Consider the following 16,645-nt stretch of genomic DNA (forward strand, 5'->3'; position numbering starts at 1 on the left):
TACATACTCTAACTGTTGCCATTTCCCAGGGCTCAGCACTACTGTACATGCAGTGCTTTCCTATTAGATCGAAATGATGGCCAGAACTACAAAAGTGTGACCCAAGTTGTAATAAACCTGAAATATCCTTTAAGTCTTGATTCTGGAAAGGACAAAAGTCATCTGCCTAAATTACTGAAGCTCCACACGGGCTCATATGGAGCTTAAAGCTCTGAATTATAGCAATAAGCTAGGTCATGAGATCCTGTAGAGGTAATAATTAATGCTCAGTACACTCATTCAGTGCTCTCAGGTAAGATTTTTCTCAGGTATTTGGTATTCTTTGTGTGTGTGTGCGTGCCTGTGTGCCTGCGTTCTTGTGCATCTGAGGCTCTCCACATTACACACAAAGCCCATCTTCACTGTACTCTCTCCTCCTTTGGCTTTTGTTCAGGAGAATTGATTGTCCTTTTGTTCGCAGTCGAGATGGATCGTAGCGCTGGCAGGCAGCGTTTGGTGCGAGTTTTATTCAGCCATCCAGCTTCCTAAATGTGCTTTCATAGCCTCTGTTACACCAATCATTAATTACTCACCCCGGCACAGTGCAGGTCTCGCTGGTTGCCACAGCAACGGGCCGGGCTGCTGCGAGGAGCGCCGTGGTTACATGCTGCTGTTGTTGTCACCATCAGTCACACACAGTCTCTCAGACACAGATGACTGGACTGAATCTCCTGTATCACATATGATATTTTAAGGATTATACATCTCAGCTCTGGGGTTTAGCATTTTCAAAGTTACACTGAAAAGGTTTAGTTGGACTTCATTTAGCTCTCTATTGATATTTTTTGATTTGTGAAGTACAGTTTTCTTAAATGCCACAATTTTGACTATGAAGAAACTCACCAGTGCTACTCAGCATTTTCACAATTACACTAATTTCTAACAGATGAGGCAAAAGTATTTGTTCTGACTGACTGCAAAGAGCTACATTATGCCTCCATTTGTCTGGCTGTTTCTTAATTATTAGTTTGCTGCTTGTACTTGTAAAAGAAAAGACTTGACATCACAGAAACATGTTAGGAATTAAGGTATTTTGCTGCTACTAATCACGCCACCATGTCACTTCATTTGCAACAGTAGTTTATCATTAGTATCAGTACAACACGTTGTGGGTATATGTATACTGCTTGCCTTGTAATTTTATATAGTCTTTTCATTTCTGTTCTTCTTTTTTCAAAACCAAACACGTGAACAGAGAGCAAAAGCAAATGAAAGTATAACATCAACAAGATAAACAAGCAAATCAAATTCAACGTGAAGTAGAGACTGCCAGCAACAACAATAACAAAAAAACGAGACAAAACATTGAGAGACTAGGGGGAACATCTCATCTCAACGATCATGTGGTCAAGCACATCCTCAATATAGGAAGACTTTACAGGAGAACGATCAATCTGGTGCGACCGGACGTTTTCTGTATAATCCAAAAAGAGTTGCCATATCTTGTAAAATGTTGCACTCTTATTCCTCATCCAATGCATTTTTTTTCTACATGTGGAGCAGCTCCTGATTTCAGAGAGCCACATTCCAATTTGGATTTGAACATCTGATTTCCATTTTGATGCAATGCATTTTTTAGCAGTGGCCAGCAAAAATATGTGTCAGCCTTTCAGTGTGGCTATTCTTAAGGTTGGAGTTAGTGAAGTTACCCCGTATACAAATCTCCACATCTAATGGAAAAACAACTCCATGAATTTTGGATAGGGTGTCACATAGTCCCTGCCAAAAACCCCTGAAGTTTAGGGCACTGCCAGGGGGAATGTAGGAATGTTCCCTCATTTAAGCCACATCTAAAACAAAAGAAAGAAATAGGCAGTACATCTATTTGTTAGTTTATCTGTATTTTTTCTGTCCTTGTGCTGCTACAACACCTTAATTTCCCTTCTAGGGATCAAACAAAGGCTTAACTTTTTTTCAAACTTTATTTACTGGATGTCCAGACAGATAACAGATGGCAGTCTTATAAAACAGAAGATCAGATAAAGAAAAGAAACTAAACAATAAAGTCTTTTTTTTTTTAGAAAAATAGTTCAGTATTTTGTTAAGAGCAGCAGCAATGTCACAGTTTGTATGAAGTTGAAGTGGTGGAAGCTAAGACAAGGAAGTAGTGAAGAGGACTGTCGAGTGTGCTTGGATATCTGAGCTTCACACTGAAAGACAGTGTTGTTGGTCTCATTGCTTTTACTGTCTTTACAATGGACTGTTCTGTCTGAGAGCATAGAGAGTGCTGTTTATTTCTTCTATATAGAAGCCAGCTCAGAGTTTACCGCCATTCTATAACATTTATATTTGGATTTTAAAGGTTTGCAGGCAGATCACTCACTGACAAACATTTTAATATGTCAGATCTGTTCATAACATTGTAAGCTTCACATCCCTTCTCTGTTTCTTTTCTGTCCATCAGGCCAGCCAGCTTGGAGTTTACAGAGCATTTGTGGACAACTATGAACTGGCTGTGGAGACGGCGGAGAAGTGCTGCCAGGCCAACACACAGTTTGCTGAAATCTCCGAGGTAAGAAGGAGAGAGGAACGAGTGGATAACAACACCGAGCAGGCGTATAAATACATGTTTCTATTGAGAGGACAAAAAGCAAACAGTTAGCGGTTCAGCCTCTGTCTCAAAGCTGGTGCAGGCGTTGAAGCTGTGATCTCTCAGTTATAGGATCATTTTACCACCGTGTAAAATCAGTCAGTCAGACACTTGACCCCCTGCATACCAGCAAATTATCCAAGTGAGTTTCACAAGTGTTTTTCTTTTTTACATGTGTGGAGCAATGCTTTATCAAATTTAGATAAAAGTAAGTACAGGTTCAGTTGAGTTCTCGACAACATTACACTTGATTGTTTGTTGAACTCCCACACTTCCTGACTATACTCTAAAAGATGAGTGTAAGGTTGGCGATATCCTCCTCCTACTCACTCTTTAGTTAAAATACAGAATACAGTATAAAGTCTGTGCTGTAACTATGCAATCAATGTGTTACCAGTACAGCACATTTAATAATAATTATAAAAAATACTATCTTTATTTATATTCGAAATGCAGCTCAAAGTGTTTTACTGTATGGTGTTAAAAACAAGACATAACTGGAAAAGAACAAAAGAAAAATTAAGAGAAAAAGATCCAATAAAAAGGCAGAGAACTACATGAAATGTAGATCAAAGTGCTTTACAACAACAACATAATAGAAAAACAATACAAAAAAGATAAGTAGGTTCATAATGAATAATTTAAAGGTCGTAAAAAAAAAGGCAGATACATAAAAGTCATTCAAAAGGAGATGAAAACGTAGTATATTAACTAAATGCCTGCCTGTAAAAATAGTCCTCAGAATGCATTAAGTGTGTTTTGATGCTGTACAGTAGATTTCTAGTGTGTCTGCTATGATTCATATTATCTCAGGATGTTGAATTAAAGTGTAAGAAAAAAAGTAGTTTAAAGCCTTTTGTGGCTCCAGAGGAAGCTGGATGTAATCTAATAAATTGCCTCCAGTGATGTCACTCAGTGGCTAAATTGCATTGTGGGCAATGTAGGCACCAGGTTTTGAAAAGCATTCTACTGGTCTAACATTGCACTCATATAACACTATTGGACGCATTATGGATAGTTTGAAAACAAATGATCAAAATTGATACAGCAAAACCAGAGATATGGCCCTTTTTATTCCTGTTCAAAGAGCCTACATTACCCACAATGCAACTTAGCTAGTGAGTGACATCACAGGAGGCAATTCATCAGATTACATACATGTATAGCTTCCTCTGGAGCCACAAAAAAAATCACTACATATGCAGTAGTACTCACCGAGACCTGTAAAGACGTTTAAAATTGGTGGATTTATCCTTTAAACAGTTCATCTTGTGGAGCTATACTTCGTCCGTCCTGCTGCCGCTGCAGCTGGACAGTTTTTGAGAGAAAGGGTGTCTTAGCCACATAAAACCAACAAAGATGATATCTGACTTACAACAGTGTTAAATAATGTGTAATCAGGGAAAGGGACAGATTCAGAGAGGTGTCACGTAGAAAGAGTCGATTTTTTCAGCTGCTTTAACAGTTTTGTCCCTGATGCACCGTACTTGCAAAACGCTCTCCCATTATTCACCCACGCAGCTTTTATCATTTCCCTGCATTTAAATTTGAATGTCCTGCTGAATATTTCCGCACAAATGCAGCCAGAGGCAATTTTGTGTGTGTGTGTGTGTGTGTGTGCCCATGTGTTTGTGCTTATGTACGTACATCAGTGAAATGGAGCAATGCAGAGGACGGTTGTTGGTGTTTTCTGTAGTTTTGGCTTGTTCTCATTCTCGTCGCTGAGCAGGAAAATATGAGCTCACCACACAGACTGTAGATGAGCCTTGACAGCGTAATAAATTTGTACATTTATCTTATCCACAAACACGAGTTTCCAACAGCTCCAAGGGCTCAGGGTAATTTGTTTTATCGTAGACAAAGTAGATTTAAAAACACTTACTCTCATGCTTCAAATCTAGTTTTGGAGACTGATAGAACCGAATTGACCCTGGTTTAAACTAGTCATCTGCGTTCACAACAGTGTTATTTGTCAAGTTTGAAGGCTCAAACGTTATTACAGCTCTCTTCATGCATTTTGGGAATCTTCTGTTCATCCAGCAGCCACAACAATGGCTTCAAATGCAGCCTTTAAGCAGATTTTGGGGGCTTTTTTTATATTAATTATAGTAAAACAGCAAACATTCACCTCTAAATTGATTAGCTTAAAGTGATCTTGATAAAAAAAAAAGTCTAGTGTTAAAAGTATTACATCCTCTTCTTCCTATATTTCTCAAGCATGTGGCAGCTCCTGGTACACCATCAGTCTTCGTCTATGTTTTACGAGGTCTACCAGTTAGCGTCGTGGCTGGTCTCTACATGCGGGATGGGGAATTCATCATCGAGGGTTGTTAATGGCCTAAGTAATGATGCATGACTCTGAGCCATCTGAGCAAGATGGTGGGGGGAAAAGCTGCTGAGGATGGCATAATTAATTTGGAAGTGGATGACCTCAGTGCTAGAGCAAGGATAATAACATCACTATGATTTCAAATCGCTTAACCACACTGAGCAGGTATTTAAAGGTCTGTTTTTTTGTGCCTCTCCAAACAGAACCTGAAGGTGAGGAGCCCCAAGGACTCGAAGGACCAGACGGCCAAGAACTCTCTAGAGGGTCAGTCACACCATGCTACTTTTTACTTAATTCTACGAAAATATTCAAAAAAAACAAGATTAAAACAATTACATATAGCATATTATAGTAATTCAGTCTGGTTTCTCTCTTTTTTCATGTGCAGCTTTACTTTATAAACCAGTGGACAGAGTGACTCGCAGTACATTGGTACTTCATGTAAGTAATAGTATGCGCTCAAGCAGCGACACATCTTAATAATGGTGCATCACAGTTGTGTTCTGGTGTGTTTTAGCCTCTGTTGCTCACAAATTAATCCTAGAAGTCATTTAACGGGTGATCAAAACCCAACATGCAGCTTGTTTGCAAACATAAAACAATATCTCCATCAGTACCCAGCTCAAGAAAAACAGTTGTAATTGAGAGATTACAGATTAGAGATGTGACTTTGTATGTAAATTTACCATTTACCATTAACAGTTACCATTTACTTTGAGAATTCAGGGCAAAATGTATTGCGTATATGAAAAGGTATTAGAATATATGAACTGAGAAATGTTTCCTTTTAAAAGTAATTGTTTTCCATCTACTGCTGCGCCCCAGGACTTGCTTAAACACACGCCCACCAGCCACCCAGACCACCCGCTTCTACAGGATGCCCTGCGAATCTCCCAGAACTTCCTGTCCAGCATTAACGAGGAGTCGACGCCCCGACGCCAGTCCATGACTGTCAAGAAGGGAGAGGTGAGCGTTTTATACCCTGTTGACATGCTCTTCTTTAGACAGGTAATTAGCAGTATGGCTCTAGTGTGGACTAATTTGCTCAACATGTCCTCATACCTTGCCACTTAAGTTACGCTTTGAACGTGAGTGAAACGCAGTGATGACTTTTGATTTCAAACAGGACAGGAACAACGGTCTCCTGGGTAAAAATCCTCCGTATGTTTTGACACATCTGTCTAATAAGCTGCTTTCACTGTCGACCAATATGGTTGTTTTTCTGATGAAGACAAGCTGAATTTGTTGGAATGACACAAGGTACTTTTAAGTTTTAATGTATTTTTGACTGCATGACTTGAAACTGGAGCACATAACCACACAGAACATTAATATTCATGATTGATACAGACTTTTGACACAAAATCCTGACTCTTCTTAAAATACATCTAACCTAACTGCCTTTTTAATGAATTTCTGAACTCATCTGCACCATTAAGGAGAGGATTTTGTTGTGTTTTCAAAAATCAAATATCATGAACCTTGCGTTGAGATGTCCCGAAGGTGATACAAGCAATCTAGATAATAGTAAAATCTTCATCAGTTTAAATCTTTGCACCTCTGATATTGAGCACGATGACGTCATGACCCCACCCTCTAAATGACTTTGAAGTCACTGCCAATTGAGAGTACAGGGGCCACCAATCTGCTGCCTAAAGCAGAGCCTATGCCCATATATGGTCATACCAGGATTGCCTAGCTGAGGGTGATTCTGTGTTTGCTCTACGTCACTCCTGTGGCTTCCCATCCCTCCATCTCCCCTAATGCACACACACACACACACAGTCCCTCACAGTCTACCCCCCACTGTCGCTCTCATCCCCGGAGATGACTTGACACACATGAATGGATGCCTCTTGATTGATAGCTTGCGTGACACTGCCGTACATAATGCCGTGTAATGAGCCACCGGTCCACTCTGACTGGCGGATTCAAAGTTAATTATTCATAAATGGAGGGTGGGAGCAAACGAGCGAAAAAGGCTGAGCCGGCTCCTCCTTCTGCTCACAGGGGGGTCATTACTGCACCCTTTTCTACACACACACACACAAATACACACACACACTGTCCTACGCTCTGTTCCCATTCACTCTTTCTCTTGTTTGCCTTTGAACATATATACACACACACACACACACACACGCACAGTCCCCTCCTATACTCCTGCAGGCCCCCAGTTCCATCCCAGTCTGTCCAGACCTCCACACCAGCCATCAAATATTTATCATGGATACATGAAAGCAGCACATGGAAATCGATGGGGCTCATTATATCGTACCTTACCATAGACCGAGTATATAATACGCCCGAGGTTTTTGTCTGCATTTCACCAACTGAGCTGCAACATAAACCTCGCTTCAGTCATCAAAGGACTGTCGTAACCTGGGAAGTTGAGACGCCGATGTCTTGCATTCAGTGAGGAGGCCGGTGCTTAAAAGGCTGATAAATCTTAAATCGCTTTTAATGGAGAAGATGTGGCTGTGATGCTACAATTACATAAAACAGTCGAGTAATTTGAGGTAGCAGGCATAAACTACAAAGTCAGCACAACTTCAACCTCCTAAATAGACGCTTTGCTGCATGCTAAATCTGTGCTCAGACTTCTACATGATGTCCATGTTGAAAGTAAAGGAGTGTCCCTCATTATCCTTTGTCATGTGTAACAAATTGGATGCCTGCAGGATCTGTATATGCAAAATGAAATTCATTTGATTTATACAGCAGGTATAGTGATAATGCGCTCAAAGGGTAACTCCACCAATTTTACACATTAAAGTGTGTTTACAGGTCTTGGGGAGTATGACCGAATATGTGAGAATAGTAGTAAGCCTTTTGTGGCTCCAGAGGAAGGTGCATGGAATCTGATAAATTGCCTCCAGTGATGTCAATCAGTGGCTAAGCATTGTGGGTAATGTGGACTCCAGGTTTTGAAAAGGAAGAAGAGCATGTAGAATAAAAAAGGTGAAATCTCTGGTTCCGCTAAGTATTATAGGAGTGCAATGTTAGACTAGTAGACTGCTTTCCAAAACCTGGTGCCAACATTACCCACAATGCAACTGGGTGACATCACTAGAGGATATTTATCAGATTACATGCGGCTTCCTCTGGCGTCACCGTTTAATTGTTAGTGCTGATTAAAAGAGGCAGAAACAATCAGATAGCACAGGTAATACAACAGGAAACAGGCCACAGTGCTCATTTTATGATCTGACCTGAAATGTAAAGGACTGAGGGAGTGCTTGCCCTCCACGTGTACAGAGTAGCCTGTGGTTTGCTCAGTGGAGGCATGCAGGAGCAGAGCAGCGCAAGTGGAACCCAGAGGCCCCGGCCCCACCAGATGAGGGGAGGGGACAAACAGAAGCAGCTTAATTAAAATGCAAATGACGGCACTGCCTCAATCTCAATTCACCTCCTCATCCTGCTTTGTTTGGCTGTGGGAAAGATGTGAGACTGTGTGTGTGTGTGTACTTCCACTAGAAATTTCTTTCCCTCCTCACGTCCTCGTATACACACATTGCCTTTACAACACACGAGCGCAGAGACGCTCCTTGAAGCATGTATTCTAAATATAAACATGGATCTTTTGTAGATTCATGCCATTACTCTCGCACACGCTCTCAGCGAGGAGATGGTCAATATTTAATCTGCGTTCAGTGCTGTCAGCGTGCTCTGCCTCGCGTCGCTTCTCCTTCCTACAGCGGCGCTGCTGATGTTCCGGTCAGCTATTATAAGAAATGGAGAAAGTCGCATTTCTCCTACCGGCTGTTCGATATTATGAAAATGTCATCTGATGCGCTGAGACAGCTGGTTTTGTTGAGGATGTCTTTTCCCCTGTAGCAGGGCAAAGCAGCAGCGTAAGCGCATTTTTAAATTCATCAGATTACTGATGTAGGGGTGAGCCTTAACTGGAGAACATGTAATATCTAAATAAGAAAATAAGTATCTAAAGGCATGAGTGTGTTTTGCATGAGCAGGTTAACAGATGCTTTATCCCTCCACATGATTCCCATTCACTCCCACACAGTAAGAGGCCTGCAAATCCCTAATCTATCTGTTATCCCTGCCTTTATTTTATCTCTCATGAGATCAATGAAAGGAGGATTATTATTAAGGCTTGATGGGCAATGTAGTTTCTCAGCAGGTCAGTTAAAGTCCACTTCACTTACCTGAATGTAGGGACAAACCTGGTAGCTCCTGTGTAAAACAATTCTGCTGACCTGTCATTTTAATCTGAAGGAGTCACTGTTAGTAGTTTGTCAGTTCAGGTACTCTTTCTGTACTAATCCATCCTAATCTACTATTGTACTTTTTGAATGATAATCCAATCAGTATTCTAGTCCAATCCCAAGAATTTACTGCTGACTCGCCATGATTATCACAGGAGATTTTAGCTTGTTGGATAACAATGTCGCTTCCAAAGCTGTAAGTTCCAAGATTCAGAGCTACATGGTGAAATACGCAGAGACAGAAATAATTAAAGAGCAACTCCACGCTAGAATTTGGAAAGAGGGAAAAACACAGCTGCACTGGCCTCTGAGGTTCAACAGATTTACAGTATACCTTTAAACCCACGGACCACATCCAACATCACAGCTAGGTGTGGTCGGGTGGGGTCTGTTGTAGTAGTCACCACAGCCAACTATGATGTCAAGTGGTACCACGCGTGCTATGTCACTGATGCACAAGTATGTTGTCACCACTAGTTGGGACAGCAAATCAGGTTGTTAGACTGGGCGCAGTTACTCTCTAGGTTAGCATTTTTAGCAATTGGATTTTGGATTATTGCCGACTAAAGTTGCAAACTATTCTAAAGACGGAGGAGTGAGTGGATGAGTCTCTTTGTTCGGTGTAATGATGTTTACTGTCCCCGACAACCTCTTAAGTTTTAGTTAGCCACTTGTTAGCAACCACCTTTTATTAAATCACGTAACGCTTTATAATTCAAATGCGGAGTATTTACGGGCCTTTTTTGTGAAAATCGAATACACTTATTGTTATTCAATATATTATATATTATTCAAAAACCCATTGACTTCAAGACATGGGAACCTGACGTGCAAAAATGCTAACTTATTTGTGGGTTTTAGGACTCATTCCTACAGCACTCTATTAGCAAATGTTAGCCTGCTAACATGCTAATCAACGATGGTGAACATGGTAAACTTAAAGCTGCAAAACATCAACATGTTACCATTGTCATGAGGGGGTTCGTGTTAGCATGCTGACGTTACCATCCAGCTCAAAGCTGAGAAACAGAGCTGCTAGCATGACTGTGGACTCTTGGTCTTGTTTAATCCCTATACTGTATATACTGTATGTAATTGGCAATGGATTTAATGCCCTTTAAACCACAAATCCGTGATCATATCACGGCGTCCACATCAGTGCTGCTTTTAATATGCATAGATAGCTTCACATTATAGCTTAAGCTCCACTATTCCTCATATTTTCAGTTTAATGCTATGCTAAAATTAAGAAGAGCAGTGTGACCAATATCTCACTCCAGCTTCTATACAGCCCATGTCCTAAATATAGATTGTAGATTGACAGAAGTGCATGTAGATTGACAGAAGTGAGGCGAGATGAGGCCTCGTTTTATATTCTAGCTAGAAAACATCCTCGGGGGGATTATATTACATGTGAAATGACTTCATAGATGTGCCATTCTCGTGGCATCAAAGTCCCAAAACCTGATGATGGAGACTGAATGATGAACATGTACAGTAAATACTTACCAGAGACTCATTGCTACAGAAACTGCATAAGAAAATCACATCAGTGCCGGAGGGAAGAGGAAGGAGTGAGTTGTTGTGTGTGTTCTGACAGATGTAGCATCCCAGTTGCCACGAGAGAAAAATCCCAGATAGACAGCGAGCAAGTCATCTGGAAGTTATTTATCACAGGCCGTCATCGTTGCAGGCTTCATTATCTAGCTGGTTATGAATAATTATATCCACTGGTGGGAATTAGACTCCTATTAGATCCTTATTTCGTGATCATAGCTTGCCGTACAGTAGGAACTTCATGTGTGCTTGTGAATGCATGTGCATGAAGGGATGGATTACGGCAGTGGAGCTGCTTTGGTGACAAGTCACATGGTTTAGTATCTTCAGTAAGAAACCTTGGAATGCAATCAGGAGCTACTCTGTCTCTCTCATTTCTCCTCTCCTTTCCGTTCTCTTTCCGCCTTTCACTTTCTCTCTTTCATGCTCTCCTATCTCTCCCTGTCTTTGTCACCCTCCCCTCACCCTCTCCATCAACATCGAGTGACACAGCATGATCCTCCTCTTTCCCAGCAGATGTCCAGTCAGGTTTTGTAAGCGCACGAACCTCTCCTACAGAAGCATCGGCTCCACTTCAGTGTGTCCTGGCAGTGACAGTAACTGTGTGGTCATGATGGAGGGGGGAGAAGGAGGAGGAAGGGGACAGGAGGGGGAGGGCACAAAGAATGAACATAGGGACGTGATTGGCTCTGTACAAACGTGATGTCATGCTTCATGGCCTTGCTGCCAGGGAGTTGTGAGGGTTGAGTAGGTTTTGAGGGGTGGAGGGGGCTGGTGTGGCCCCTGAAACAACATTGAAGAGAGTAGGAAGGAAGAGGAGACATCGATTTTGTTTATATTATCTGTTTTTAGCAGATGTTGGCAGTAGATGGACTGTAAAATCCTTCATGTATGCATATTGGGAATGTTGACCCATTGTGTTTCTTTCTAAAAAAATAAACCTGCACCCCAAATGTTGTCAGCTAGCAGTGCTCACTCATTAATACTTAAACTCTCAATTAAACTTAACTGAATTCATTGTTGTTCCATTATATCTTTACAAAAGTTTGACCCCACTGAATTTCTTTATAATTTAAACATATTATAAGGTAATTACCTCAAATAAATAGGTGAAATCAAGGTAAATATCCAAGGCAAAGTGGGTGAAATCAGCCTGAAGAATTAAAATTAAGCACCTCGTTCTCATCCTCGTTTCATACAATCAAAAGACTAAAAGCAAGAGCAAAAATAAACTACAAAGAGTGTCCATTCCCTACGAGATCTGCTCTGTCTGAGTTAAAATACTTTTGAATAAATGTATTTTATTCTCTCATATTTTGCAGTAAACCTCTCCTCCCCCAAACGTTTTATATAGAAGTAAATCCAAGGTTATAGACATGTAAAAGTGAACCATTACTATCAAGTTGTGGTTTGTCATTCATCTGCTTCCCATTCTTGTTCCAAGTCCATTCTTCTAAATCTGTTGTCTCATTTGTACAATGGCATTACTGCCCCCTTTTGGCAAATGGCGGTATTACACATCTCATTACATAGTCTGACATCAGTGATGATTCCCAGAGCTCCAAACAACACTCGTCCCTGTCTTACCGTTACGTCATTCATTCCTCTGTGTCCTGTGAATTGAAGATTAATGCTAGAATATGACAAAATAATTTACCAGGTAATTAGTTGAACCAGTGCTATTTAATGCATAACCCTCCACAATTTGGGGGAATCATTTGGTTAATACTGAGCTCATGAGCTTTGCCACTGATGATCGAGAAAAGATGACATTTTTGACGATGGAGTTAAGACCACCAAACTCCATGAAAGCTAATAAGTATGCCTCTCTAATATCCTAACTGGCAAATGCTGAGTTACCGACACCAAAAGCTTTGTGTCACTGACCCCACCGTCCTTGTCTGTTGTTGCTGCAGAACCGCCAGCTTCTGAGGGACAGCTTCATGGTGGAGTTGGTGGAGGGAGCGAGGAAGCTGCGGCATGTCTTCCTCTTCACTGATCTGCTGCTCTGCGCCAAACTGAAGAAACAGATCGGAGGGTAAGAAACTTTAATAACGGTCAAATTAACACTTATTCTTCAGATTGAATCCCACTATAAGACCCGTTTGAGATACATTTCTAATGTATCATTAAAATATCACCATAAATTAACATTGATCACACAGAGACATCTCACTATCCAGCACTCATTCATTCAAATTTCAAGTTGAAATAAAATAGAATTTCCCTCATAACACAGTTAACCTTCTTCTGAATTGTTGTCCAATTTTGAATTTTCTTTCTACTGTCTCGTTCTCATCTTTTATCCATCTTCACCTATCCTTCCCCTCTCCTCCCGCAGTAAAAACCAGCAGTATGACAGTAAGTGGTACATCCCCCTGACTGACCTGACCTTCCAGGGCCCAGAGGAGGCTGAGCCACTTACCATCCCCCAGGTCCCCGATGAAGAGCTCGACGCCATGAAGGTCAAGATCTCCCACCTCCGCAGTGAGATCCAGAGGGAGAAGGTAGCGTGGATATGCACAGTTTGACAAAAATCTGTACAAAAAAAAACTCTCATTGACAACACAGCATTTTTTTAAGTTTGTCTGCTGGGATTTTCTTTCACACAACTTATTGGATGTAGGATTTTTCTAGCCAATGTAAGATTATCAAGGTAGTTGTTACCCCCCACGCAAACATTTTCACCTCTGTGATTTCAGAGAGCCAACAAGGGTTCAAAAGTTATCGACCGTCTGAGGAAGAAGCTGTCAGAGCAGGAGTCTCTGCTCCTGTTGACGTCTCCGAGCATGCCCCTCAGAGTCTACAACAAGAGCGGCAAGGTAACGACGGTCTCCAACATTACCTGCCCCTGTTTCTTCATTGGCCTTTCCCATCATCAGTTCTACCCCATCATCCTCCTCCTGCTGCCTCCAGCACACTCCTCTTCTCTGTATTTCATCTGCTTTTCTCATTTTACTGCCTTTTTTCTTGTCCTAGATTCATACTCCTAGATCTGTCTCATGCTAGACTTTCTTTTGGGTTACACTTTATAGACGTGGGTCGTTGTAATAAGCATTAGTTAGTAGGTAGTAAGGCCCTTATAAGATGCTTATTAACACATTTTTTGTGCATTTGTCTTCAGAGTTACGGTTTCCTGATTTCATCGGACTACGAACGTGCAGAGTGGAGGGAGATCATCAAGGAACAGCAGAAGAAATGTAAGTGTCTTGGAGTATTTGGATTTTCCCATTTGCGAAACATCCTGGGCCCTTGAACCTTTATACATGTACAATAGCAACTACTAATCAAGCGATGAAAACAACGGGAAACCAATATATAGATCGTCTTTTACAGCCTACATTTATTGTCTTCCCTCAAGGTTTTAAAACGTCCTCCTTGACGTCCATGGAGCTGCAAATGTTGACCAGCTCCTGCGTCAAACTGCAGACTGTCCACCACATCCCACTTAGCATCAATAAAGAAGGTAGGGTACTAATGTTTGTATTTTAAAGTTGCACTCAAATGCTTCAGCTATATAAGTACAAAATTCTGCATAAAATGATAATGTTTAGATGTGTGGTTACACTTTCACACTTGCTTGATTGTGATTATTATGAGTATAGTAAGTACACAGAGGTTCAAGCCACATATTTTATACTGTACAGGCCTGTTTTTTCCATGTATGATTCTGCTCCAAAACAAACAGAGGTCTGCATGTTTTTCTAACCCCTCCTCGCTGTCTTTTTTTTCCCCCCTCTGCTCGCTGAATGTTTTTCCAGAGGATGAATCCCCCGGTCTCTACGGGTTCCTGAATGTAATCGTCCACTCTGCCTCCGGCCTCAAACAGAGCTTGAGTGAGTCACTCACCTTTAGCCTCCCTGCAAACAACAGATAATGCAGATAATCAGACAAAGTTAATTTGATGTGAATGTGGAGCAGTGGGAAACAGTGTTTTATAGCTATGTGTTTCCCTCTGACTAATTTTCAAGTTTCTGGTCAGATTTTTTAGTGTCTACAGCTGTTGCTTTGATGTATTCACTTGGTTGCATAACACATGCCTGGAGACCTATGTTTGAAACATTTTGACAAACTTAACGTGACTCATTCCTTATTTGCTTTCTGGAGATAACATCTCACATTTAGCTAATTCAATTGCTCATGTAATGCATTCACAAAGACCTCTTCAATAGCCATATACAGTACAAGTAATATCTTTTCAACCTTTTGTCGTCTCTGTCAGATCTCTACTGCACAATGGAGGTGGATTCCTTTGGCTTCTTTTCAAATAAAGCTAAGACAAGAGTGTATCGATACACTACTGAACCCAAATGGAACGAGGTAAGAGAAAACAACACATGTCCCTGGAGAGTCTGGAGTAATATTACATTTGAATTAATCAAACACAACCTTGTACTGTCCGTGTTGCATCCTGGAGGCCTTTTAAAATTAAAAAAGTTGGAATTAGTTCCTGCACAGATTCATTAAAATTTGATATTCCCAATAGTGTTTTATCCATTATGCTCAACATCCTTCATTGGATGCTTCATATTAGTAAGCTTATTTCTTTTACATGCGCATGCACTGTATCTGACATCTGGTCCTGTAATCAGTTTGCTGTCTACCTTTGAGTTAAGATGTCTAACAGAACCTACACAGAGCAGCTGCAGCCCCTGCAAACATATAGCAAACATATGCATATAGGCACAAACATGAATGCATTAATGACACAGCTGGACGTTGGAGGTCAGCACTATAGACGAAGAAGAGCTTTGAGACACAATCAGCGGGTCGGTTCATCTGCAGCAGAGTTTTTTCCATCATGGACCCGAAGACTCTTTGAGGATTTTTTGCCCAGCAAAGTGGAAATAATATCAGTTAATGAGGGGCTGCTGGTGATGACTCACATCTGTGCAAATGCTAAGTGAACCAACGCAGTGCGGGCCTCAGAACGATGTGCAAAACATCTGCAGCGGAGCACTGTACATAATTACAGGGAATGTTGGTCAGCTGTGGTGGGATGTCTGGATTAAAGTGTACGGTGGATGTTTATAATCACGCTTGTTCTTATTCCAGTGTCATTTAAGTCAAGTCTTGGACATTTTGCATCAATTTTTGCTCAAATAATCACCCTACAACTATTTTTTTCTTCTTCCCACTCAGGAGTTTGAAATTGAGCTGGAGGGCTCTCAGACCCTGAGGCTGCTCTGCTACGAGAAGTGTTACAACAAGACCAAGCAGAACAAAGAGGATGGAGAGAGCACAGACCGCATCATGGGGAAAGGACAGATCCCGGTAAGACATGACGTCACCCCACCCCCCCCACAGCCACGACTCATTACTGATCGGCAGTTATGTCACCACCACTGCCACAAAGCATGAAATTCAAATTATTGCTCAATGAATGACTGAAACTGAGCCTGATGTCAAAATTGGCTGATTAGATTAATTGCCCTCTTATGTAACGGATGGGTCGGGGTTTCGGTAAGTAGAGGGGAAATTGCCATTTGTGAGATATTTGAATATCAGAATAAAAAAAAAACATTCATTTTCGTGCCATAGATCTATCACTGCGTTGCCAGGTTTGGTCACAGTCGTGGGTCAATAATAGTAATCGAATAACAGCAGTGCCACCCTGCATATTTGAAAGTAACGTCAATACTACGAGGTGCCAAAATCCTGATAATGCTCTGAAAAAAACAACACAGACACTATCCTGAGCAGTCTGTGAAACAGACTGATCGGTGGTTGATAGCAGATCTAGATAGCAGGTGATTAGGTTGCCAAGACGACGCCTGCCTGCAGGATAATGCCAAGTGTCACTCAGTGGATCACCAGAGAGAAAAGCAAAGACACAGGTTAGAGAGAAAATATTTAGCCTGGAACACGAGTCTCTCCGAAAACCTCCTGCTTTTACTCCTCCAC

At 41.2% G+C, this 16,645-nt stretch overlaps 1 protein-coding gene across 1 annotated transcript in view; it reads left to right on the forward strand.

Moving 5' to 3' along the window:
• bcr (BCR activator of RhoGEF and GTPase) overlaps positions 1-16,645 on the forward strand; it is a 90,694-nt gene that overhangs the window by 62,436 nt on the left and 11,613 nt on the right. The window contains exons 5-16 of the mRNA XM_073477948.1: positions 2,444-2,551; positions 5,162-5,222; positions 5,347-5,399; positions 5,784-5,924; positions 12,658-12,779; positions 13,083-13,248; positions 13,444-13,563; positions 13,866-13,941; positions 14,103-14,207; positions 14,503-14,577; positions 14,964-15,061; positions 15,884-16,015. Coding sequence (XP_073334049.1) covers positions 2,444-2,551; positions 5,162-5,222; positions 5,347-5,399; positions 5,784-5,924; positions 12,658-12,779; positions 13,083-13,248; positions 13,444-13,563; positions 13,866-13,941; positions 14,103-14,207; positions 14,503-14,577; positions 14,964-15,061; positions 15,884-16,015 — 1,257 coding nt within the window. The remainder of the gene's footprint in view (positions 1-2,443; positions 2,552-5,161; positions 5,223-5,346; positions 5,400-5,783; positions 5,925-12,657; positions 12,780-13,082; positions 13,249-13,443; positions 13,564-13,865; positions 13,942-14,102; positions 14,208-14,502; positions 14,578-14,963; positions 15,062-15,883; positions 16,016-16,645) is intronic.

This window comes from Pagrus major, chromosome 12 (assembly GCF_040436345.1).
Source record: "Pagrus major chromosome 12, Pma_NU_1.0".
NCBI lineage: Eukaryota > Metazoa > Chordata > Actinopteri > Spariformes > Sparidae > Pagrus > Pagrus major.